Below are 26773 nucleotides of genomic sequence, written 5' to 3' on the forward strand. Positions count from 1 at the left end.
TCCTCGGTTTTCTACCACCTGTCTTTCCCTCTCTAATTCGCAGCTGAATTCTGGACCTTTGCAGTGAACTCTGGCATGTTCTCTGCCACTTCTCTGAACATGTAGTGAACTCAGTCTGGAGATCTGCTGTTGATCCTCCGTTTCATCTGCCTCCTCAGTTTTCTACCTCCTGTCTTTCCCTCTCTAATTAGCCGCTGAATTCTGGACCTGTGCAGTGACCTTTCGCATGTTCTCTGCCGCTTCTCTGAGCATGTAGTGAACTCAGAGACAGACACAACTCCAGTCTAGCTGTTGGAAGATATGCAGCACTAGGATGGGGTAAGGCGAGCCGGCGACCAACATCTCGCTAGACGGCCGTGTCTTCTAGATCAAGTACAATACAGGGGCTAAGGCTGAACTCGGCAATTAAATAAGATGGTTGGCTTTGCTGCTTCTGCTTCCCATTGGATTGTTGCTTCTAGTTTGCAGCAGAGCCGAAGTCTGAATTCCACGATTTTTTTTCTCGTTTACCTTTGTAACTCATCACCGGCGGAGACTGATCCAGTTCAAAATGCTGTTGAAGGGCTCCAACCGCCCCATCCATGCGCTACCGCATCCAAGATGATGTCTGAAGAACTTAAGGCTGGCCGCTGGTGAAGGCTTGAGGCAGGGGATGGGTTTATGCGGCTGCTGTCAGCGCCGGCAGGTCCCCGGTGGAGTGGAGAAGAGAAGAGAAATGAAGTGGACAAGAACAGAATCCCAATTTTGGTTCATTACTATTAATCATGATCCAAAATTGAGGGTGCTTTTATATTAAAAAAAAACAGAAATCAATACTTTCCAAATAACCCTCTAGCAATCCATTTATTAGCAAAAGACAGTGCTGATGTCTATACATGGAATAAGGAGAAATTTAAATCCGAATTTAAGAAGCAGCTTCTAAAAAAAAAACTATTAGTGCGCACTGCTGCAAGAAACTCAGACAAACATAACAAAACAAACCAATATATGAATGCTTGCTCCTCACCAAACCCCAAAATACAAAATTTATAAGCTGATTCATCAACTATATGCAGCAAGTATAACATAAACAAGTTAACATACAAAGCCAAGTTGGAAACCTCAGCCAATTGTCTTCCAGCCATATTACAATTTTCCCGCATCGGAAGGTCTACTTAACTTTCACCGATATTCAAGTTGCACACATGCACAATAATCATATGAAAGAAACACCTTACCACCACGCAAACACTCCCTGGATACAGTTGAGTTCATTTGGACACGAGTAGTGTGTCAGGCTTGCGCTGCTTGCTGGGTGTGTTTGGCTTTGAACTTGGCCTAGAGCTTGACGCAGTGCTTCCAGCAGTGCCAGCAGCCACAATTGTCCCAGAAGCCGCCGCAGCTGCTGCCTTTGCAGCCTTCCGCGCACTCTTGTCAAGCTCAATCAAGCTCCGGGCTGCTAAGATCGCCTGTGGCACAAGGTCATGGCATGCACGAGCATAGACAACCCTCACAGCGCTTGCAGCTGCGTCCCGCACCTCAACTGGGTTCAGCGGTGCAAGCAAGCAGTGCCCAAGAACCCTCATCACCGGCTGGAGCAGCTCCCAGGGTAGTGGCACCCTTGCCTCCTTGTCATAATCCTCATGGCAATTCCGCCCACTGGTATCTCCATTGATGCGCATCCCTGCCAGTTCCTCCTCCAACTCCTTCCCATTCTCGGCCTCTGATGACATTGGTGACACAGACCCCAGAGAGTCTCCCTCCTCTTCCTCCAGCTCCTTGTCATCAAGCTCAAAACGGCATTTGCAGTACTGCCCTGCCCACGCCGCCACAGCATTGCAGGCATCCACCTTCGATGCAGCCGGCATCTGCAGAATCTTGGAATAGTAGGCTTCGAATGCGACCCCAATTATCCCGGCGCGCTTCGTGGACTTCACAGCAGCCTGCGGCTCCAACGGTGGTGAGAGCACACCCACCACGGGAGTTGCCTGTGGAGGGGGGATCGGCGGGGGCTGCGGCCGGCGAGGGGACTTGGAGCTGGGGCTGGGGCTGGACGCCGGCGTGTGGTAGAGCGAGGGGACGGAGAGGTCCGCGACCTGGACGAGGACGGGCTTCCCCTGACGATTCTTAGCCTCAGAGGAGTAGACGGCGAGGAGCACCGCCTCGAAGCCGGAGAGCGACGAGGGTAGCTCGGGCGGGAGGCGGCGGAGGTAGAGCGCCGCCAGTAGGGGCAGGAACGCGAGCGCGGCGAGGCGGAGGTCGGGGTCAGCGGAGAGGAGCGTGTCGTAGAGCCAGTGGCAGGCGGGGTCGTCGGCGCCCCCGCCCGCGCGGACCGCGTCGGAGAGCGCCGCGTAGGCGGCGGGGGACCGGAGGAGCGCGCGAGCGGGGCGATCGGAGTCCGCCAGCGCCGCGACGTCCTGGGACGCGGGCGGGGGCAGGATGGAGGAGAGCGCCTGGATGCGGGACCGCGCCTGCGAGACCGACTCCCACCAGGACGGGGTCGGGTCCGAGGCGGAGGCGGAGGCGGACGGGGACGCCGAGGCGGCGCCCGCGCCGGCGGAGGATGGGGAGGGAGGCATGGCGGCGACGGCGGCCGAGAAGCCCAAGCCGAGATGAGATCTCCCCGGTCTCCGCAGCTGTCTGGAGGCAAGTAGGTGGGTAAGTGGATCGTGGATGCGACGGCATGTTCATTTTCTTATTGGGCCAAATGGCAGCTAACAGGCAATCTCTAGTACTAATGGGCCAGCTCAATATAATTTACGGCAAGAATTCAGGCGATGAGTGATGGATAACCGCATCCCAACACCAAGCCGGGGTGGACGTCTGGCCGGTATTTGAAATTTCAAGGAACTTTTGCTCCGCTGTGGGGTGGCAAACAAGGTTACCCTTTCGCCTTGAAATCTTTGGGAGTAGGATTGTAAACAGGTCGGATATGAATACAAATAGTTATTTTTTTCTCGTATTCGAATCGAATATAGAGTATCAAATATGTCGTAAAAGATATAAATAGATATTGATATTAAATTTAACTTCCAGACTCAAATACGGTGTCAGATACTAAATATCTGGATTCGAATACAGACCAACATTAACTTCTCTAAACAAATTCAAACTCGAATACAAATAGATATTATCCATACGATTTACACCCCTACTTAGAGAGCGAGGTGTCAGTACGTTGCCATTGCGCCCCACGCCATCCGGTGGACCATCGACCGGATCTTACGGAAACCGAATGACCGTATTTGAACCCAAGCTACGAACCTGGAAGGTAGATCATCCAAGCATCACCAGTAGATATATGTTCAAAACAGTCCAATTTTGCGTGCTCATTAGCCACCAGATACAGGAGCAGGCAGTAGCGTAGCCAATAAGAGTGGCGCCAAGCCGCCAACAAGGTTTGGCAATGCAGATTCACACTGCAAAAGAATTACTGAACTATGCTGGTGGATAAATAACATACATTGCATCAATTTGCAGAGACACCAGTTGGTCAGCTACCGGGTAGACATCAATTCTACTGAACGGTTCAAGTAACAAACAAAAGGCCTACGCAGCTTTAGTTCTAGACATCAGCTAACTTAGCTTTCCTATATTTACATGGGGTACATCTAAAACTTAAATCGATCACCCCGAAAGCTAAATTGGGATAACCTAAACTTTTTAACTTCACACAAAGGACTACCGCTGCCGAGGCAGGATTAAGCCCAATCAACACCCTCCAGTGCTCATCACCATCCTCCAACAATCCCCCGCGCTCCAAACTGCAAGTGTCAAGGATATTAGCTAAGATTCAGATGTGGAACACTTTCATGTTTCAGTTCATTATTAACAGAGCATAGACAACAAGTACCTTTCGCTGGCTCCTCAATCCACGGACCATTCATGATGTTCAAAATGCTGCAGGCACCGCTGTACTCCAGATCAGGTAGCAGTTTGGGCGTCAGAAGGAAGCACCTGCGGTGCAAAAGAGACAGGTTGTTACCAGATGTCAGCAAATCTGCAGACCAGCATGCTGTACGAGGGGTTGTGTGCACTGTCACAAACTGTGGAGTGTTAATTTGGCTGGCAGCTCTAACAAGCTGCTGGAACATCTTCCTCTCATTTATGGGGTCCATTCCTGCACTTTTCGGAAGGAATGAGTTAGGCCACCTTAATGCTTGCAAGGTAAAAGTAATACAATTGAGGGGGAATAATTCCAGTTGCCTTGCCTTGATTTATCTCATCAACCACACGAAAGGGGCAGTTGGTAAGATCTTGAAGTGACACAAGATACAAGATGGTTGACACTGATCGCTCCTATGAATAGTTAGCAAAAAAAAAAGTGGTCAGAAGTAGGTTAAAAAAAGGTTTCACAATCAATCTGAAAGTTATTATTTCTTTGTACCCCTCCAGATTGGTGATGAGCACTTAGCACCTGCAGCTGACTAGTTTGCCTAACAACCAAAATTAAATATATCAAAACCCAACATGCTAGAAGAAGCACAGGATAGGGGAAAAATATATCAGCAACAAGTATGCAAACAAATTTCCGTTAGAGGCCATGCAAATAAGTAAATATTTCGTCTGTTGGAATTAGAATTATATACTGATGGACTATGGATAAAAGCCCCCACCCCTCCCACTATAACACCTGGGTTTTATGGTCGGGTTGGCTAGGTGGGGCGCGCTAACATGGTACCAGAGCCGAGGTCCTGGGTTCGAACCCACCCGGCCACGCATTTCCGCTGCGCGATTTCCCCTGCGCCTCTCGTGTGCTGAGACCTGCTGCGGGCTACGCCGGGCACTAGAACCTGCTGCGGGCTACGCCGGGCTCGCACGCCGTAGGGGGGATGATGGACTATGGATAAAAGCCCCCACCCTCCCACTATAACACCTGGGTTTTATGGTCGGGTTGGCTAGGTGGGGCGCGCTAACATATACAAGAAGGCACCACACCAGCATCTACCTAAATCTCCTGGTAGAGACTAGGATTCTAGGAAGTAGGAAGCATGCAGGTCACAGAAAGCAGGGAAAATAAACTTGAAAAGAGGAATAAGCCATCTGGACTGTGCTTCACAGAACTATTGTTGAAACAAATCCTGTTAGGAAATTAATTTTTTATTCAGTATAAACCATACAGTAACAGTTTGCATAACTCTTGAGGGATATGATCACTATTCACTTTCAGATGCTTTGAACACGAATAGCAAACTGCATTCAGGAATGGAACTACTGATAGTGTTTTTTTCAAGGGAGAACAGTCCATTACAAATATAGCACGCAGCAAAACAAGGTCAGCCCACTTCACAACATTCACTGAGGAGCTTCAGAAAGCAAGATGTTCAACTTTGGAAGGGTGGATAAGGGAATATAGTACATACTAGTGTGCTATTTCATCCAACAAAAAAATCACAACGGATTACAGGGAGTAAATTCTAAACTACTCAAAGTTTCCCTTAGTCTGGGTATATGATCGTGCTCCAGGCTAATGTAACTTGGAGACTTGGAGTACACAATACCAAGCGAGCTTACCATTACAAAACAGTACAAAGGTTAATACGGTGTTGCGTTGCTGGTTATTTTTCCATCCAATTTCAAGAAATACAGAACATAGCTCTCACTTGGTAAAAGAAAACTCACCTAAACTTCACCTTTATAAGAATGCCGTAGTGATCAAAATCAAGACCATGCTCATCTGCAAGAAAGTTTTGGCACGACAATTTGTGTTATCAAACTGTACAGACTACAGACAATGGCAAATAAACAGAACCATACATACCCAGTGAAACTTCTCCAGCAACAGCCATTTCTTGAAAGTTACGACTGAATGTGTCGTTTATTTTTGAAACAAAAGTCCGCAAAGTTGGAAGCCATTTACCCTACAAAATGAGTCAAAGGATATGGATCCAAAAAGGAAGTGAGAAATTTGTGTTAGAGGAAAATGATGGCCTGTATTCCTCCAACCCTAGAAGGGTGGGTATATATAGATTCTATACATGGGCCTCTATACACATGGGCTCAATATACTCCAACACCCCCCCCCCCCCCGCGCAGTCTGAACTACCGGCGCAGCGGTATTCAAGACTGGACAACAAGAAAGCTAACACCCCCCGCAGTCTGAACAACCGACGCAGTGGTGTTCAAGACTGGAGAAGAAGAGAGTACAAGAAAAGTACAAAGGGTTAACACCCCCCGCAGCCACAACTAGCCACCGGCAACGTTGAGGCTGGATCGAAACTCCGAGAAGGTCGAGGAGGGCAGCCCCTTGGTGAAGATGTCAGCAAACTGAGAGGTAGTCGGGACATGGAGTACCCAAACGTCGCCGATTGCGACTCTGTCGCGCACGAAATGTAGGTCGATCTCCACGTGCTTCGTCCGCTGATGCTGGACGGGGTTGGTGGAGAGATACACGGCGCTGACGTTATCGCAGTAGACGAGCGTGCTCTTGGCGAGCGGGCTGTGGAGCTCCGCCAAGAGCTGTCGTAGCCAGGACGCCTCCGCCACGCCGTTAGCGACAGCCCGGTACTCCGCCTCGGCACTGGAGCGGGAGACAAACGGCTGCCGCTTGGACGACCAGGAGACCAGGTTGCCGCCCAGGAAGACGGCGTAGCCGGAGGTGGAGCGACGAGTGTCCGGGCAGCCAGCCCAGTCAGCGTCGGTGTAGACCACCAGCTCAGCAGAGGACGAGCGGTGAAGTACCAGGCCGAGGTCCACAGTACCACAGATGTACCGGAGGAGACGCTTCAGCGCAGCAAGGTGTGACTCCCGGGGATCATGCATATGGAGACAGACCTGCTGAACAGCGTTGGTGAGGTCCGGCCTGGTGAAGGTGAGGTACTGCAAAGCGCCGGCCAGACTCCGGTAGGCAGTAGGATCAGCCACCGGAGCACCCAGATCAGCAGACAACTTCGCCTGAGTGTCGACTGGAGTGGAGCAGGGCTTGCAATCAGTCATCCCAGCCCGCTCCAGAATATCGAGGGCGTACTGCCGCTGGTGAAGAAGAAGACCAGACGGGAGAGGCTCAACAGTGACGCCCAAGAAGTGGTGGAGCTGACCGAGATCCTTCATAGCGAACTGCTGCAGAGAGATGACACTCTGAAGCAACTGCTGACTGGAAGTTGTGAGCACAATGTCATCGACATATAGCAGCAGATATGCCGTCTCATCCCCACGGCGGTAGATGAAGAGAGACGTGTCAGACTTGGCCTCGGTGAATCCCAGAGTCGTCAAGAACGTGGCGAACCGAGAGTACCAAGCCCGAGGGGCCTGCTTCAGTCCATAGAGAGACTTGTTGAGCCGGCAGACCATATCCGGACAACTCGAGTCCACAAATCCCGCTGGCTGAGAGCAGTATACAGTCTCTGACATGGTGCCGTGAAGAAACGCATTCTTCACGTCCAGCTGGTGCACAGGCCAAGTGCGCGAGAGCGCAAGCGAGAGGACCGTGCGCACCATAGCAGGCTTCACGACCGGACTGAAGGTCTCATCATAGTCCACACCAGGCCGCTGAGTGAACCCCCGGAGAACCCAGCGAGCCTTGTAGCGCTCCAGTGTGCCGTCAGCCCGACGTTTGTGCGTCCAGATCCACTTGCCAGTCACCACATTGCAACCAGACGGACGCGGCACGAGGTCCCACGTCTGGTTGGCAAGAAGAGCCGCGTACTCCTCTTCCATCGCGCGACGCCAGTGAGGATCCGCCAAGGCGTCGCGTACAGAGGAGGGTACCGGAGAGACCCGCGGCTCTCCCTCGGTGGCGGAGAGAGTCGCGGCATGGGACGCCATCCGCCGAGTCACCATGGGATGGATATGCCGAGGATCCCGATGGATGACCGGCGGGTGGTACACCTCCGGCTCGGCTCGAGAGGGAGCCGGAGGTGGCGGCGGCGGCGACGGCTCCGGTGTCGGCGTCGCAGGAGCCTCCGGAGCAGGAGGCGGCGCCGGTGTCGACGCCGAACGACGCCGGTACACCTGCGCCGGCTCAGCGTACCGCTGCGGTGTCGGGGTAGGCGTCGAGCGGCGCCTGTACACCTGCACCGGCTGAGCGTACCGCGCAGGTGCAGGGGAAGGCTCCAGGGCCGCGCATGGTGCAGCGGGTGACAGCGGGACCGCGCGCTGCACGACCGAAGGTCCGGGGACCGCGCGTGGCGCGACCGCGGGCACCTGGGCCGCGTTCGGCGCAGCAAGGATCACCGGAAACGGTGCCGGCGTGCCGGGAAAACCTGCAGGAAAAGGACAGACAGGTAACGGTGGCTGAACCACCGGGTCAGTCGGAAACAGAGACTCCAGCTCGGGGTCAGAAGAAGGTGTAGAGGAGGTGGAGTAGGGGAAATCTGACTCATCGAAGACGACGTGTCGGGAGATCAGGACGCGGCGAGTGGTGAGGTCAAAACATCGGGACCCCTTGTGGTCAGGGGAGTAACCGAGGAACACACAACGAGTCGAGCGGGGCGCCAGCTTGTGAGGAGCGGTGGCGGAGGTGTTAGAGTAACACTCACACCCGAAGACCCGAAGGTGGTCGTAGCGAGGAGGGGTACCGAAAAGAGCGTGGTGTGGAGTGGGAGCAGGAGAAGCAGTGGACGGAAGACGGTTGAGCAAGTAGGTGGCGGTGTGGAGGCTCTCAGCCCAGAAGCGCGGGGGGGAGAGAAGGCTGGATCAGAAGGGTGCGCACGACGTCGTTCGTCGTGCAAATCATCCGCTCAGCCTTGCCGTTCTGAGGAGAGGTATACGGACAAGACATACGCAGCTGAACACCCCGAGACAGGAAGAAAGACCGGGAGGTGGAGTTATCGAACTCCCGCCCATTGTCGCACTGGACGGCCTTAACGGTGAGGCCGAACTGAGTGGACACCCAGGCAAAGAAGTGGAGGAGGGTGGGAAAGGTCTCAGACTTGGCACGCAAAGGAAACGTCCAAGAGTAGTGCGAGAAGTCATCGACCACCACCAGATAGTACTTGTAGCCAGAGAGGCTGAGTACAGGGGAGGTCCACAGGTCACAGTGAACAAGGTCGAATGCATGCTTCGCATGCGAGGAAGAAGAGGAAAAAGAAAGTCGAACATAACGACCGAGCTGGCACGCATGGCAGAGGGGCTGAGTAGGAGCCCTAGTACCAGGAACATGGGTACTACGACCGAGCTGAGCCAGAGCGTCGCGGCCAGGGTGACCTAGACGACGGTGCCAAGTGGTGGAAGACGGCGTCGCGGCAAAAGCAGCAGACCAAGACGGCCAGGGCGAAGAAGAAGACGAAAATGGTGCAGCGGAAGAATGAAGGCGAAGGGTGTAAAGGGGCCCCGTGCTGTCACACCGGAGTAGCGGACGCCGGGAGGCCAAATCCTTTACAGTGAGGCCAGAAGAATCAAACTCGATGGAACAAGAATTGTCAGTTGTAAACTGACGAATGGAAAGGTTATGAACCATCTGAGGAGCAACAAGGACATTGGGAAGACGAAAAGAGCAAGGAGCAGAACCCACGGCGGTGACAGGAAGACAAGACCCTTCACCAACCATGATGGAAGAAGGACAAGAGGGGTGTGGGGGTCGAACAGAAGAGAGGATACCGGCATATGGGGTGGTGTGGAAGGAGGCACCCGAGTCGGCGATCCACTCGGTGCAGACCGGCGGCGTCCCCCCATGGCGCTGAAGGACTGCGCCAGTGCGGCCTAGTCCCACCCCCCAGGCCAGGTCGGCTGCTGGCTGGGTGGAGCGGGCGGTGTCCAGAACGGCGCGAACAGGGGAGCAGCAGCGGCGATCATGGCCACCGGCTGGGGCAGAGGACGAGGGCCCGCGATGGCCTGGACCGGCGCGGCGTGCGCGACGGGCGCGACAGCTTGCGCAGCGGCGAGAGAGGCAACGGCCCGCGCGGCGTGCGCGGCGGGCGCGACGGCCTGAGCCTGCGCGGCGGGCGCGATGGCGGCCTGCGCAGCTTGCGCGGCAGCTGGGCGGCGGCTTGGAACAGAGGCTCGCCCTGGAGGTGGCAGTGCGCGTCGAAGAGCTGCATGGCAGGGGCGGGGGCGGGGGCCGAGCCCGCACGCGCGCCCCCTGTGCCAATCACCGCCTCCCCTGCTCCAATCGCGGTCGAGGACAGCGCGTCCCCTGCTCCAGTCGCGCCGAGGGTGGGAGGAGGGGCGAGCAGGGGTCGGGACGACGCGGCCCGCGCGGACGTGAGGGCGTCCCGGAGGTCGACGGCTGCCTGGGCGGCGCCCTGGGCGGCGGCGACGGCAGTGCCGGCCGCCCCAGCGCCCGCACCCTCCCCGGCGTCCACCCTGGCGCCTGCAGCCGCGCCCTGGGCGGTGGCCAGCACGACGGCGGCGTAGGGCGGCCTAGCTGCAGCACCTGGAGCAGGGGAGGGGGCACGTTCGGCCGCGGCTGGCGGCCGCGAGCCACGAGCGGCGCCGGCCACGCCCAGCACGGCAGCGGCGGGGACCTGCGGGGCAGGTGCATCCTAGGGCCTCTGCGCCCTAGATCCGCCCGCACCAGGGGCCGGCGCGGCAGAGCGCGCAGCAGAGGAGAGGTAGGGGAGGTAGGAGAAGGATAGGGGGCCCGCAGCAGCAGCAAAGGCCGGCGGCGCGGGCTGCACTGGCTGCCGGCCAGCCAGGGAGTTGGCGGCGGCAGGGGGAGCGGCTGCTGCTGCTGTGGCGGCGCGGGTGAGGGGAGGAGGGGAAGGTGGCGGCGCAGTGGAGCCGCCCGTGGCAACGGCGGCGGCGCCCACGGACGGCCAACTCACAGCGGCCGCGGGCGGCCAGCTCGCGGCGGTAGTCGCAGCGGCGCCTGGAGCAGGGGCCGCAGCCATGGAGGGGGCGGCGCTAGCAGGGGAGGGGAGGGGAGGAAAGGAAGAGGAGGAGAGGGGCAGGGGCGGCTGCCCGGCCATGGCGCGCGCGCAGTGGAGCTGCGGCAGCGCCTGGGAGGATGGCGGCGGCGGCGCCTGTGCACAGGAGCTAGGCTCTTATTACCATGTTAGAGGAAAATGATGGCTTGTATTCCTCCAACCCTAGAAGGGTGGGTATATATAGATCCTATACATGGGCCTCTAAATGGGCCTCTATACACATGGGCTCAATATACTCCAACAATTTGATTTCAGTTTCAGTGACAAGATGAAGTGTGCAAACCTTTACACTTTCAATTTCGGAGCAGCACGTCTCATATTGGTCCTTATCATCATTAAGTTTATTTGAAATCGATTCTATCTGTGAAATCAAAATAGTCAGCATTGACAAGAATTCTAGGTAGAGGTAGAAGATTGACTTGGTAGCTCAATGCAACAGACGAATAGATGAAGAAGTGTTGTTACTTAAATCTATCCGATTGATTCAATAGCTCGATGTAACAGATTATAATAATTTTTAGAAACCAAGAACAAAAATTGATGGCATCCAAATGGTGGCACATCTGCATATATAGCCGGGCATTTTCACAAGGGTGTAGTGGTATGAACTTTAATTCATTAATGGGTAAACATCGTCCGAGAGGATAGCCGTGCAGCAGCAACTGCTTCGACTGGGGACAATTAGATTGGGGTGACATACTGGGATGGGAATTAGATTGATCTCCCTTACTTATACAGAGAGGCTTACTTGACCCCTAAGTAAGAGATCTAATCCTATCTGTAAACCTAAACCTAATGGGTTAGGCTTAATAGACCCAGACAGCCCAGCCGACTGCCCATAAGCGCATCTCCAAGAGTGCCAAAAGTTAGTTTCGGGTATGGACCGTAAAACATCAGCTCGAACAGAGGGCCAATCTGGTCCCCAATTTATCCGCGCGTCCAATCCTGGCGTCGTTGTGAGCAAAGTTTGCGCCAGGTGCTCGCACTCCCAATCTGGATGCCAACCATTTTTTTTTCTTGCCCCCCATGTTCTCGTCTCCGAATGCCGTCGTTTTTCCAAGGCTCGCCAACCTCTCTGCTCCCCGCAGCCGACGTCGGCGCCCCATCCGTTCTCCGGCGGGTGTCATGCCGCACCTCAGTCCTTTTCGGGTCTCTACTCTCCACAGGCGAGAGGCGACATCGGCATCCCCATCCGTCCTTCTCCAAGAGGCAGCTGCGCTCCCTCTTCTCGGCAGCTTCGTCAGGAGCGGTGACGAGGTGCCGCTGCCAACGAGTTGACGCCGGCACAAGGTTCCGTCTCTAGCTCTCTCGCAGCGGCCCCATCGAGTCGCAGTCGTCTCTGTTAACTTCAACCGCGGCAAGCTCGTCACACCTCTCTATTAACTAGTTTGATTCCTCTTGTTGTTTCAATTTAATTATTCTGTTTCTAATGATCTCATAGCCGTGTCATCGCTTGGGTTTCAAGTTTCAAATATTCAGTTTAGACCGATAGATTTTAACTGTTGTTCTTTATGTTGAGCTTAAGCAACATGATTATCTTGAACATCAGACCAATATCAGCCAAGGAGGCGGCGAAGGCAGCGTTGTCATTGCTCCTGAGAAAAAAATTAGGACCTGGGCCCACCTATTGATGATGTGGCACATTTATTTTTCTTTTGGAGATTTACTTTTTGGGAACTGTTGGAGGTCTTTTTTACTCCTAATAATTATTGGCAAGGTGATCTCAAAAAAAAAATTATTGGCAAGGTCCCAAAGCTAACCTTTTGGAACTCTATGTTTAGGCACTCTTGGAGATGCTCTTACATAGTCTGAAGGGAGAGCACTCTATGGTAAGCCACATACACGTTTTTTATTGCACTTCAAGAAATAGACATTTCATAAAGCCTCCCTTTATAACCTCACTAAGTTTTGGTCTCAAGAAATATTTTTCAAAACACATATTGATAATCCCATAAAAATCCAACTGCTAAGTTTTCAATACACAATTCTGCCAGCAATAATACCAAGATGGTAAACATAATCATTGCCATTTGGCAGCACATATCAACCAGGCAAAGTTTGATACCTCACGTTGTCGGTTTTGATACTCCTGCAAAACATTTTGATTTAGAAATAGCATAGAATTTGCCTCCGATTCAGTATCTTGAATTGCAGCTTCCAATTCTTCTACGGTATCAGGCATCTGCAGCAAGGAATGAGTGAAGGATCAATAAAAGGATTATTTGAACCAGTGGTTTATTTGGAAGTGCTAATACATGCCATTACGACCAGTGGTTTATTTGGATCATGAAAACACCACCATTCAGACCACTGGATAAGATGGCAGAGTTAGCCAGAAGGTAGTCCAGCTTGCTTCTAGAAGTTTCTGTAGTGATCGTCAGAAATCTCAAACGTGTATCATGTCTGCCCTCCTTCAGTTAGTGATAGGACAGGGCTCTCAAAGGATCAAAGTTCAGCAACTTTCAGGAGCACTTTAGCTCAAAATTGTTTACTTATATTTGACTGCAAAGGTAGTTCGTGGTGGATTGATGCAGGTGTTGTGTGGCCTTTAATTATTATTGCAGATTCAAATAAGGAGCAGGGAAAAGGGTTGTACTAGATAAAATGTAACAGCATAAAAATCCAGGTGCTAGTAATAATACAGTAGACGTTATTACCGGACATGATCAATCCTGATAAAGTGCATATAGTATGGTCAATTAATAATTGTCATGTGGGAGGATTGCAACAAAGGAATACTACAGGCATTTTGTTCAATAGAAGGAAAATCAGCACATTCAAAATTTAAGGATGATGGAAAAAAACAACATTTTCGTGAATTGGGTATTATCATAGATCTGTCTCTCTGACACCATAATTGAGCTAACTTAACAAAACAAAAATTGAAAGTAGGAAAAATGCTATTATGATTGCTATGTCACCAGCCCAGATATTTTTTAAAATTTTATTACTCTAAATTATTTACATTGATCGACTAGTGAAATATTTTCTAAATTTGAACTAACCTCAACAAACTCTTTTTTAAGGTCTTCAGTGAGCTTGGCTATCGAATCTGCATGCTGTTTTGCCATAGCCAGCTTCCGCTTATGCTCCTGTGTGATTCTTTTACCTGATGAGAAAATAAAAGTGTGATTATGAAAACAACTTTGCCATATTCTATACAGTTCTGCAATATGTAGTAGCAGGTAAGATCTCCTGAGAAAAGAAGAGATATTTGGGGGGCAAAACACCCATGCAGCTTCAACTGCATGTGGTAATTTGCAGTACAAGGGTAAAAGGAAATTATTTAGACGCTGTCTGACTGCCAGACCTGACTGTTATTATTGAATTTGATTGGCCAGACTAAACCATTAATCCATTATATCTCTCCCAATCACATTTCATCATAATTTGTTTCTCCCTCTCCTTTTAATTTAGAAAAAAAAAACAAGTTCATTACATGATCACACACACACAGTGATACAGATTGAACAATAAATGGAAAATGATATTTGCTAGTAACGTAAAAAAGTTAATGCATAAAAATTGTAATTTCACCTCCCCATTAGTTGTTCGTTATTCAGCGTTTTTGATTATTTGTTCATTCATGTTACACATAGGTAAAGAAGTAAACAATAAAATATTTAATTTACAAGTGAGAAATGCACAAAATAATTGACTATAAAGCATGGTGATCTAGTTGTGAGAGTTATCCCTGATAATTGTGGGCTCAAAGGCCAAAAGATTACATTTAAGACAACAAGTTATTAATGTTAACTTTTTTGGTTTTAGAAAAAAAACTACAAGAGAATTTATTGTAAATTCAACTTACGATCTTCGTATTCTCTGGCAGCATGATTTGCATCCTTTTCAAATTTCTTCACACCCTTTTCCATCTCCCATATCTACGACATCAGTAATTATGGTTAAACAGAAGAAAATTGTGTTAACACTAGTTCAGATAATTCCATGGTGGTTTAGACATTATGGACAGCTTAAGAAAATAGCCACTGTTCTACAAGCTCACTAACCAGAACCATTCCAACAAATAGAGTTCATTTCCGACTAAATTAATTGTTCTTATGCACTTGCCACTTAAACTTATTGATTGTTCATTCCGTACATAATCGCTAAATAATTACACCAAATTATAAGGAACAAGTTGTTAGACAGTTGATGTATATGTGTGGTTAGGGCTCTGCGCCTGGCTTGTTAGCCGGCCAGCCCATGTAATTGGGCCTGAGCGTGGCTTGTTTGCCAGCCGGCCCCTAGATGATATTGTAGAGATATGGTAGGTTAGAGTCCTAGGAGATCTTGATTATGGGTTTCCTTTAGCCTCAAGATCTCCTCTCCCTATATATGTAACCTCCATGTATCTCTCAATAATCAATCTGATATTCCACACAAATCCAAACTCTTTCACAAGTATCTACATAGAGCCCCCAACTAATTTCTTTTATAGGATGTGCATGTCATTAAAGATTCAAATTTCATGGCTTTTCACAAACAAGCATAACAATTTGTTGGTTTTGTGACATGGAAGTAGCACCGCCAGATTCATGTTACAAGTATAATAATTTTGTTGTCACCAGCCACAAGTCAAACTATGCCTTATATTTTGAAATGAAGTGTGCAAAGGAAATCCCTTCTAAGAATTCTACTTTTTGTGAATGTAATTGAGGACATACCTTTACATCGAGCTCAATGGAAGCCATGTGCTTTTCTGTGTGACTCCATTTGAGAGCAACAGCTTCAGTAAGCAAATCCTAAGGCAGTTAAAATGGAACTGAAGTTAGTACAAAGTTACTCGATGTTTATCAAGATAAACAGCTACAGATATTGGTATTTGGTAATTAGCATAAGCGCCCTGCTAACCTTAAGTTTTATCATTGCCTGAAACCGCTTGTCATTTAACTTAGCCACCTGATCAACCAGCTTTCTTGTTCTGGATTCCACATCTTCCTCTTGGAATAAGTCTTCAAGCATTCTCCTTCTCATATCTAGAAAGAAGACCAACTATTATACAATCTACATGTAGAAGAAAAGAAGAAAATCTCACAGGAGTCTCGTACCAACACGACTTTGTATCTCTTCTCGTCTCCTCTTTTGGAACCTCATCATGTTAATAATTTCTTCCTAGAAAATGTAATAATCAAAAGATAAGAATCGCCACAAACAAATAAATAAATAAATAAATGGAAAGGAATAGATTAAAATAGATGGAACCTTTTGCTTGTGTATATTTGCCTCTTCATCTTCTAATTGCCTCTGTTTCTTGCGAAACTTTGTTATAGCTTCATTCATTCCTTCAATATTCTTTTCGTGTTGTTCTTTCTGAAGTTGAAGATTTTCAATGTCGCTTACATCAAGATCTGCATGAAAGCTGACTAGAATAAGAAATGACAGGTGAATTATGTAAATGAAAAAATTATCAAGGCAGAGATTATAGCACATACTGGACACGAAAAGTCGAGAAGGATAGACTATATCAACAAATGCTGACACATGGCCACCATATCTCGATTTGGACCAACGGTAATGGTTATCCGGAGTCCAAAAGTCCAAAATACCTATCTTTGATACCTCATCTGCTCTGCGATGAGTTTCATCTGTACCTATGTACTAAATAAACATAGAAAGGGTGTCAATGAGATTAAAAAAACAACATTTTGAGTGTGCAAGGTTCATGTACTCCATTCAGTAAATGAGTAAACCATTTAGCTTATCAAAACTGTTATCACAAATTACAATTTGTGCATTGAAATTGAACATCTGATAATGGTACGGGTAGATTTGTAACAACAAAGGTCTCATAATCATATAATTTGCTATGATTTGGAAATATACTCTAGAAGAAATTAGTAGTGAAAGTTATTTCTAAGGACCATGGCGATGTCCAAAATGACAATCTGTTGTAACTGGAGCGAGTAATAATCAATGCCACATGGTACAGATATATGAACAGAACAAAAGTAGTCATACCGAATCATCCAACATCGCCTGACTAATCAAAACCTCTTTTACAACATCAGGGGCATTAAATTCTTGATCAAGTCGGGAGTAAATCCCAAGTTGCTTCATCTGCCAAAGGAAAATAAACAGAACATACTTTAAGTGTGAATATCAAGAAAACATTAGGATTGGTGATATCACAAAAAAGAACAAGGGAAGATGGTTAGCGTGCATGAATAAAAGTTAGAAAAGAGGACGGAAAAAATAGGGACAAATGCTTGGTCCAATCTGCTTACCTCTGGAGTAATGTTTAGCGGTCGTGTCCTTGTACGTTCACCCGCATAGTTCAGAACAGGGATGCCATACTTCTTCATTTGTCTAACCATGTAGTCACGGTCGGAAGCATCCTGAGTGATGAATGACTGGCGGATACAGTTGTTTACAGCAATTACGATGTTTTTCCATGAGGAAAAGAAACAAGATGGTGGTGTGTCGTATTCGCAATTCAACAACGCCAATAAACTAGGGACCTTTGTATATTGATAGTTATAGAAATGTCATATTTATTGGATGCTAATCATCTCTGTAACTGGAAGATAAATCTGCTTCTGTGGACAGACACAGACAATGCATACAACATGGCAATGTGCAATGGCAGTATAGCACAAGATCCAGCAGTAACTGGTAAAGTGGTCAAATATTTAACCCTAGTTGCTTTCTCTAATTTCATATAAATGCTAACCAAAATCAAAACAACATAATTTTAGAAACGACCAAAAGATGAAACATTAGCACTGTATTTATACCTTCCATATATAGTTTGGAACATGGTTTTCCAAGTAAGTCGCGTGGAGCTTATCCTGAACATTCACCTGGGAACGGTTGAAACAAGGTATAGTGTCTTCGCAGAAAAGAAAAGGACTGTTCACAGCAAAACAAAGCAAACCTCAAGGAGGACAGGCCCATAAACTTCTCCCCTGAAATTTCTTTTGTTCTCTTGCACCCAGTAGTATGCTTCAGTGATGTTATCAGCACCTGTATTTCGCAATCTCTGGAGTAGCTTACTATTCTTGCTTTCCATTTCCTTCAGCCTGGAACAGATTAGTGTTAGGTAACGTAGTCTTGAGTGGAGATGACAGCAATTCACAAGCAGGTTACCTGTCAGAACATTTCCTCATTCTTTCTTCCTCTTGAGCTAACTGAGACTCCACGCCATTTCTTTCTGCTTTTAGATTTTTTATCTCAACATTTACTCGTGCAATTTGTTCATTGAGTCGTGCCTATTGGAAAAAAAACATAATGTAGCAACCAGTGAAAATATAACCATCACAGAAATCATGTTAAATCATGTTACCATGATCACAAAAATTGGACATGCTACCAGTCAGTCAGAGTAAAAAAAAGATGCAAATGTGGACATACTGAAATAAGGTGAATCGACAAACCATTTCATCTCTAGGCTGTTCATATGGCTGTAGATCTTTAAGTTCCTTTTCAGCAGCAGCAAAATCTTCCTTAGCTTTCAGAATCCTTTGCTGGTGAGATTTCTCTTGCTTTTTCAAATGATCAATGTCATCAAATGCAGCTCTCAGTTCTGCATTCTGATACCAAGAAAAGGAATGTCAAACACTGCAAGCAGTAAAATAATAATAGATGCCTGATTTCAGTAAATAATGGTCAATACCAGCTGCAGTTCGTCCTCCATAACTTTCTGGCGTTTGGTCGTGTTTTCATTTACTTGCTTACTTATCTTCTTTATATTTGCAGTATAAATTGCCCTGTGTTTCTTGAGTTCTCTACAAAAAAAATATAAAAAAGATGTATCAGCCCATAGACCTCAATTGCCTAATTCAGCCAGCACAAGTTATGCTGAGTTGGATTTCTTCAATGTAAAGGTACGATCATAGAGATAAATTGTACAGAACATTTTTTTATAAAACCTAAAATGGTATGTCAGTACATGCATTTTCCATATAACAAAAGAATTATTCCGGACCTCTCAATGCTCTCTTCTCTGTTTTTTTGTTTGCTTTAAGCAAAGAACATTTTTATACTGCATTTTAATCGTCCTTTTATTCCCTCCCATGTATTTGAAGCCACCCATGGATACTGTATAACCAACTTCCAAGTAAACATCTTGCGCAGGGGGCTCAGCTAAGGCTGAGACGGAGCCAAAAGGATCCAACGGAACAAAATGAAATAATCCACGTAAAAAGTTAACTGGAGATTAGGAATGTGTCATGAAGTTTTTATCTTGAGGCAATGAGCATGACCACAGAGGCCCAAATGAAAATTCTGAAACTAACTAGGAACAATATGGAGGGGAACTTAGGTGAATCGCAGGTTGGAGACGCTTGACAGCAACAGAGTTGGTGCACAACTGAAGTTATTATATGTTATTACCGAGTTAATCTCCTAGTGTCTCCTTGGATATCATGCGACCATTTAACTTTGTTTATCAGATACTGAAAGAACAGAGCTCACACCTGTTTCAAAAGTTTGGCCACATGGGAGGGGAAGCCTCATTTTTAGCATTTCATGTAAAGTGGTCGATTACTAACTTGATCCATTCAAATCAAAGGCAAATCATGTCGACTACACCCAAAACTATAAGGAAACTTTTATTTTTTTCTGGACGAATAACAAATCATGTAGTATGAGATAATTCCAAAACATCTAGAAGAAGTGTCTATGCCCAAAATGAATAATTGAAACCTTCTGAAACCATGGAACATAGTCAACATACTCAATAGGGCCTTTTGAATCTTCCCAGATTCTGGCTGCTTCTTCCATTTTCTCCTTCGCAATTTTCTCCTGCTCCTCTATCACTTCTCTGAATTCCTTCCTCATCATGTCAAATTTCAGCCATGGCAGCTTCTTCTTCATTAATTCAGCCTGTGACACAATTAGACATAGTATTATCATAGTGTTGCCAAAACTTTTAGCTATAATTATACAGATGGAGTGATGCACAAAAAGGCTACATACCTTTCTCAGGAGGTTATCTCTTAGTCGAACACGTTCAACATCTTTTTCTTGTTGAGCATTGAGGGCTTTCAGATTGTTCAAAGTCTGTTCCATTTGCTTTAGGGCCTAAAATTGAACACAAGATAAAATAGTAGATAACACCTAACTGTTTCTGGAAAAGTAAGGGAAGCTTCAAAAATTTCGAAGGAACATAATCAAAAGGAGCAAGATTCGGCTTTACCACTTCAAGCGCTTTCAGTTGCTTACTTCTCTCTACAAGTTGTTGATGCTGAACAGGTAAATCAGGATCACCAACGGCCTTTTCAGTCTCTTCTAGAAGTTGAATGGGACTTAGCTTTGCAAATTCAGACACCCGGTCTTGCGGCAAGAACTAGGGGAGGTTCAGCACAGAACATTAAAATAAGGTGAAGCTCGACAGTAGCTTTTGTCAAGGATAGATAACTCTAATGTGCAAAGGAAACATAGATGTGTTACACTAGAATCTGACAAGAGCTGAAGGCACACATGGAGGCCAACCTGAGTTAAGTTGTTAACTTGAATATTGAATTTCTTAATCACATCAATAACTTCCTTCTTGGGGACAGTTGCACCTGCAGCAAAAAAAAAAAAGAGTTACACAGAGGCAGACCTCCTCCAAGCGAGAGGGATACATTCATAATAATCAAGAAACAGAAAAAATAGGTTACTTATATATACACTTGAAGAAACAGCATTGCTAAAATTACATTGCTGCCCAGCGTGGCAACATTATGATTGACATCCTTAAGAATATGAAACTGTGACGACTGAAGTAGAGTAAGCTATATGCACGTAACTAGTGCTGAAAGGTATGTAAAACATAAGCACATATATTTACTAGATGAATACAGCATTCCTTTCAAATATATTTTCTTTTAAGACAACTAAGAGCATCATCAATCATAGTATCAGTATATCACACTAATTTCCCACTATATGATGTATAGACAGAATGGAAAAGGGGGGGGGGTGGATATCCCAGCCATAAAATCAAGACGGTATGGGCAAGTCAAAATTTTGGCAAGCATTCCAGTATCCCAACCATATAGAAAAAGGGGTGGGTTGGCATGTGTCAGGAGTATGCATCTGGTATTCTGGTGGCAGAATGGAACACTTTTTCTGGATGAATCACTATACCAAACTGAGGTTATTCCAAATTATTGCAGCAACGATAGTGCACAACATCTTTGTATTTGCCACTAGTACCATTGAGGAGCCACTCGGACTTGTTCTTCGTATCAATCTTCCTAGTAATGCAGATCATGTCGTCAGGCGTATCCCCGCGGAGGGATATCTTGACGTGCCCGGCAACCTCCCCTCTCTGGACGAATGCACCGACGCTGGACGCCCTCCCAAGAATCTGCACCCATTATCGCAGTCCGCGGTAACAACGGGATAGTACGGCACAGTGAAATGGTTGGGGGGAGGAAATATTGCAGATCATTAGGTGGTTATTAGGGTACGGAGCGCACATACGTTGGGGTCGCCGGCGAGGCCGAGCGCGATGGCGCAGACGAGGGAGCTCTTGCCGGAGCCGTTGGGGCCGACGACGAGGTTGAGGCGCGGGCCGGGGCGGCAGACGAGGCGGTCGTAGGTCATGAAGTTGCAGAGCTCGATCTCCACGATGTTCCCCGGGACGTAGTCGTCCTCCCCGCGCTGGGGCGGCGCGGCGCCCCGGTCGAGCTTGGCGCGCTTGGCGGCGCGTGGGGCCGCCATCGCCGGTGCGGGGGCTAGGGTTCAGCGGAAGGGGGGTTTTTTTTTGAACTCGGTTCGGCGGAGGGGGTCAGGTCATTGGACGGCGGGTTTGGGGAGGCGGGCGGCCGAAATGGGAGGGAAACCCCGGAGAAGAGGCGCCAATCCCGCCGAGATCGTTGTCAAGGCCCGACGAGGCGGCGACGGCTCGTCCTCCCGTGGGCCGTGGTGACCAGAGTCCCGTTCGTGAGTCGTGGCCAAATCACCCCCGTTTCAACGCGCCCCGTTCGTTCCAGAGCCAAGGCAATGATCGGGCAATACTAATTCGCGCGCGCGCGCCAGTAGGAAAGCTAGCACACGATCGGACAACCTAACATATTCTATTTTGGCATCCACCCAATTCCCTTTCCCTTTTCGGACTTGCCGCAAGCGCCCACGCCATTTTCCTTCTTCTTTCACTGCACGAGTCCTTCCTCTTATTGGGCCGTGAGCACAATTATCTTTCAGGTCGCATAATTTTTTTTCGGAAACATGGGAAAGAGGGAGTAGTATTTCGGGTGGGAGAAGTGAAATAAAAGTTAGATTCAAACCGAAAAATTATTTTTAGAAAAATAAAAGTTAGATTCAGACCGAAAAAATATTTATAGAAAAATAAGAAAAACAATAATTTTAGTAAAAATGTTATTTTCCATTTTTCCAAGATGCAGTAGAAAGTTAATATATAGGTTATAGGAAAAAGTTGGGTAGACAAATTTTTATATAAATCGTTCATTGTTCTGCGTATGTAGCATAAGTTATATATCTAAATATGTTCGAACAAAAAGTTATATACATAAGTTTCTATTTTTTTCATGGATGCACTGCAAAAAGTTAAATATGGGTTATAACAAAAAGTTATGTATACAAATTTTTATATTAATCGTTCGCTGTTCTGCGTATCTAGCATAAGTTATATATCTAAATATGTTCGAAAAAAAGTTATATACATAAATTTCTAATTTTTTTTTGATGCACTAGCAAAAGTTAATGTGGGTTATAAGAAAAAAAGTTGTGCATACAAATTTTTATATCAATCGTTCACTGTTCTGCGTATCTAGCATAAAGTTATATATCTAAATATGTTCGAATAAAAGTTATATACAAAATTTTTCTTTCTAGATAAGTTATTACATCCTTTTTTGCATAAGTTTAATATATAAAACGATAACACTGATGATATTGAAACAACTTGCTGGCTGGCATAGCATTATCATATATAAGTGCGTAGAGAAAAATAGGTACGCAAGTTTTTACAAAGTAATTACAAAACTTATGTGTATAACTATTTTGTAAAAAGCAAAAATTAGGTACGCAAGTTTTTACAGTAAAAAAGTTTGAATAAGAAAACTTTGCAAAAAATAAGGCAAATAACTTAGGTAAATAACTTGTTTATATATATGATGGTAAAACGTTAGTGGATTTGTGCTATATGTATAAGTTATGTGATTAATTTTTATGAACTTAGGTGTAAATCTTTAAATGAGATATATTTATTTTCAAAAAAAATTAGTCGTTATAATTTGTATGAATAAATAATAAATTTTGCATTTTTTGGTGTAACAAAATAGCATATAATTTGCGTTTTGGGAAAAAAATAGATCCATCACATTCCCAAAATAGTTAGTGGGAGAAAAGATCCAGGTGTATCTGCACCAACCACTCCCCACACAGGTCCTAACTCGTTGGGCCGAGTATGACAGTATGACGTGACTGACCCTAACCAGTTAGGACGAGAATGCCAGTATTACATGATTGACCCTAATTAGTATGGCAGGTCATCCTTAGTATATAGAAAAAACCCATTATACAAAAGTATATGGTCATGGAGTAGAACCCTTAAAAATCCAGAGCACCCTAACTCGTTGGGCCGAGTATGACAGTATGGCGTGACTGACCCTAACCAGTTAGGACGAGAATGGCAATACTACGTGACTGACCCTAACCAGTTAGGACGAGAATGGCAGTACTACGTGACTGACCCTAATCAGTATAGCATGTCACTATTAGTATATAGTTAAAACACATTATACAAAAAAATATATGGTCATGGAGTAGAACCCTTAAAAATCCAAAGCACCCTAACTCGTTGGGCCGAGTATGACAGTATGACGTGACTGACCCTAACCAGTTAGGACGAGAATGGCAGTATTACGTGACTGACCCTAACCAGTTATGACGAGAATGACAGTACTACGTGACTCACCCTAATCAGTTTAGCATATCATCATTAGTATATAATTAAAACCCATTATACAAAAAGTATATGGTCATGGAGTAGAACCCTTAAAAATCCAGAGCACTCTAACTCGTTGGGCCGAGTATCACAGTATGACGTGATTGACCCTAACCAGTTAGGACGAGAATGGCAGTATTACGTGACTGACCCTAACCAGTTAGGACTAGAATGACAGTACTACGTGATTGACCCTAATCAGTATAGCATATCACTATTAGTATATAGTTAAAACTCATTATACAAAAGTATATGGTCATAGAGTAGACCCTTAAAAATCTAGAGCACCCTAACTCGTTGGGCTGAGTGTGACAGTATGACGTGACTGACCCTAACCAGTTAGGACGAGAATGCCAGTATTACGTGACTGACCCTAATCAGTATGGCAGGCCATCCTTAGTATATAGTAAAAACCCATTATACAAAAGTATATAGTCATGAAGTTGAACCTAAAAAAATTCCAGAACACCCTAACTCGTGAAGGAGAGAGGGAGACGAAAAGGCCAGATGAGATGAGAGGGAAAACGAAAAGGCCAGATAAGGGAGAGGGAAAAGAAGGCACAAATTTCAAAAATCCACCGTTATCCCTGTCTGTGGTTTGGAGGGCTTGATATTTGTGGACCCCACATATTTCCAATTTCTAATATCCCAAAAAATCTGGGCCGTAAAAATGAACTGATGACACACATGACAGGCTGAAGCGTCCCCTCATAAGAGAAGACTTAAATGTGATACAAAGCACCAGTCCCAGGAGGCTGATGCCACATTTATTACATCAGATGGTTCAAAACCGTACAAACCTTGGAGGACACTCGATACAGATAATGATAACAATTAACCAAGCTATGACATAACACCAGACCGCAAACCACATGGGGTCTAGCACGGGCTCAGAGTACTGCGACAGCGGAGGCATCTCGACAGGGCCGGTTCCACAGGCAAGGTTGGGTGTAGAACGATAACCCTACTCGACGTCGTCTGGCACGAAGTCTGGATCTTCTTCTGTAAAAAGTAAGAGTGGGGTGAGTACTAACGTACTCAGCAAGTCCAACCACACCCACAGAGGGGGTTATAATAGAATAATATGCATAGGTAAATCAAGGATAAGGTTACAGTTTCATTTGCAGAAAAACGATATTTTATGCAGGGGTTTATTTTACAGAAAACATTTTAGGAATCAGTTCTTGTAATAACACGGAGTTCAAGTTTTAAACTGCTACCGGACTCCCCGTCCGTCGTAGCACACGGCACACTGCCGGACACAATTCCAAAACAACTCACACCAGCCCATCCCAATGAAACACTAGTTATGTGACCATACCGTAACTCGCCCAATACCGTGGGCACGGACTATTCGAATAGATTCTTAACTCTGCAGAGGTGTGCAACTTTACCCACAAGTAGGATACCACAATTCGAACACCGTCGTGTCGGTGTAGATCCCAACATAGCCATTACCCACCATAGCTAAGCCTGACTAGCCATCACGGAATGCACCAAGGGGTCATTGACCGTTCACTTAGGTATAACCGGGCATAAGTCACTCGGGGCTTATCCCTTTCCTTAGTCACCCGTTGCTCCCAGCTCTCCTGATGGCTATCACACCAACTAGTGGGATTTATGCTACGCCGTTGCCCATACAACGGTCGAGTGGTTTGCACGATAGTGGAGTTAGGTGAGATGACACACCAACTCGGTCCTTAGACACGACAAGATGGATATCTCCCTTCTTTGCCCTGCCACAAAGGCACGAGCACACCAAATGGCAAATCCGTGGATATGCCATCCATCCCGTCTAAACTTTCTTTACAAAAACACCACATTTATCCCATCCCACACGCACACATTTTCTTTATAAAACAAATCGTATTATGAGTAAAGTCCTAAGCATTCTAATATCGATTAACATCCAAGCAAAATCAGACGTTAATCTAGGTGGTCAAGGAATGGTCATCACAAATCAAGGGGTGGCTATCCAACCGTGTTTTCATGCAAGCAAAACATATGCAATTTTATAAAACAGGTCATTGGTTTGTGTTTATAAAAACTAGGACAGAAACATGCATCAAAGGATGGGATTGAACTTGCCGTCTTCGTAGCCTTCGGGGAAGTCCTGTCCTTCGGGCTCGGGGTCACGGAACTGGTCCTCGTTCTCCTGCTCACAGTACTGCTCGTTGACGGGCTCTCCTTCGTTCACTCCGTGGTCTACAGCGCACACAAACAAGCATCCAATCAATACAAAGATCTATCGTTGAGCTCGAAACGGGGACACATGAAATATAGAGTATAGAGTGATAATTTCGAGTGGTTTCGGAGTGACATGGTCAAGACTGAGTTAAATCAGGCAAGGTAAAGTCTTGGTTTGATCCGGGGTTGTTTGGTACATGAAATGATAAGTTTTATAAAGGTTCGTGGGTTAGTTAAGGGGCCAGGGGCCTGGTTGTAAATAATCTTGAGTAGGCAGGGGTCTGTTTGTAATTTTTGGGATCTTTTGGGTTATTCTGGAGAGGTCAGGGGTATATTTGAGATTAAGTTTATATTGGGAGAGGGTTTATTCGCAAATACATTAAAGATGGGGGTGTTTCTGCGAAAAGGCAAAGAGAGTGGAAGGTTTCTTTAAGAATTAAAGGAAAGGGGGAGGGGCTTTTGGCAAAATTGCCATCCCCTTCCTCCTTCCTCCACGGGAAACAGGGGAGGCGGCCCCGAGGTGCCGGCGGCGGCCGATTTGGCCGTCCTGGACCACGGCGGCGGCCGGGGGTGAGGGAAAAAGGGGCTAGGGGCACGTGGGGTTCGAATCCCCGGCTCACCTCGGGCTGGGGCGGCGCTCAGAGGCGGGGCGACGGGAGCGGGCGGCGGCGGCTCTGGTGGCGCGTGGCGGCGGCGCTAGCGCTAGGGAGGAGCGGCTGGAGGCGGCGGAGGTGGTTGCGGGGATGGCCGGGGGCTCGGGGTCTCTTTTATAGCGGCGCTAAGGCGGTGGCGCGGTGGAGGTGGGTGGCCGGCCCGGCGAGGCTTGCGGGCGGCCATTAATGGCGTCCCGGCCGCTAGCTGGCGTCGCGGAGCGGGGCACGGGCGGCGAGGGCGGCCACTG

General features: G+C 47.0%; 2 protein-coding genes across 5 annotated transcripts; both read right to left on the minus strand.

Moving 5' to 3' along the window:
- Positions 1-972: 972 nt before the first annotated feature.
- On the minus strand, positions 973-2638 carry LOC120704274. Its single transcript, XM_039988604.1, has one exon. The coding sequence runs from the start codon at positions 2556-2558 to the stop codon at positions 1251-1253; it is 1308 nt and encodes a 435-aa protein (XP_039844538.1). The 5' UTR covers positions 2559-2638; the 3' UTR covers positions 973-1250.
- Positions 2639-3378: 740 nt separating this feature from the next.
- On the minus strand, positions 3379-21514 carry LOC120704275 (structural maintenance of chromosomes protein 5-like). 4 transcript variants are annotated; one of them, XM_039988606.1, is made up of 29 exons: positions 21198-21511; positions 20928-21081; positions 20220-20293; positions 19924-20073; positions 19704-19808; positions 19462-19610; positions 18400-18511; positions 18161-18316; positions 17874-17995; positions 17662-17806; positions 17522-17575; positions 17012-17137; positions 16746-16844; positions 16220-16385; positions 15990-16135; positions 15836-15899; positions 15639-15763; positions 15452-15529; positions 14596-14668; positions 13790-13893; positions 12850-12966; positions 11068-11145; positions 5741-5840; positions 5602-5656; positions 4367-4415; positions 4191-4278; positions 4027-4099; positions 3833-3936; positions 3379-3743 (listed from the first exon to the last, which is right to left on the minus strand). In XM_039988606.1, the coding sequence occupies exons 1-29, from the start codon at positions 21435-21437 to the stop codon at positions 3691-3693; spliced, it is 3159 nt and encodes a 1052-aa protein (XP_039844540.1). In that variant the 5' UTR covers positions 21438-21511; the 3' UTR covers positions 3379-3690. The 4 variants fall into 4 exon arrangements, 3 of the variants coding, with proteins under 3 accessions (XP_039844540.1, XP_039844539.1, XP_039844541.1); XM_039988605.1 differs by having other exon boundaries at positions 17522-17587; positions 21198-21510; XR_005687512.1 differs by lacking the exon at positions 4367-4415 and having other exon boundaries at positions 17522-17587; positions 21198-21513.
- Positions 21515-26773: the final 5259 nt, after the last annotated feature.

The sequence above is a fragment of the Panicum virgatum genome, chromosome 4K (assembly GCF_016808335.1).
Source record: "Panicum virgatum strain AP13 chromosome 4K, P.virgatum_v5, whole genome shotgun sequence".
NCBI classification, from domain to species: Eukaryota; Viridiplantae; Streptophyta; class Magnoliopsida; order Poales; family Poaceae; genus Panicum; species Panicum virgatum.

Excerpts from the sequence above, each read along its gene's own strand:
- LOC120704274 (XM_039988604.1), bottom strand. The coding sequence starts at position 2,558 with ATGCCTCCCTCCCCATCCTCCGCCGGCGCGGGCGCCGCCTCGGCGTCC.
- LOC120704275 (XM_039988605.1), bottom strand. The coding sequence starts at position 21,437 with ATGGCGGCCCCACGCGCCGCCAAGCGCGCCAAGCTCGACCGGGGCGCC. Across the intron at positions 16,386-16,745 it reads AGGCGATGTTGGATGATTCG|TACATAGGTACAGATGAAAC; the intron begins GTATGACTACTT and ends ATGTTTATTTAG. Across the intron at positions 15,530-15,638 it reads AGGCAATGATAAAACTTAAG|GATTTGCTTACTGAAGCTGT; the intron begins GTTAGCAGGGCG and ends TAACTGCCTTAG.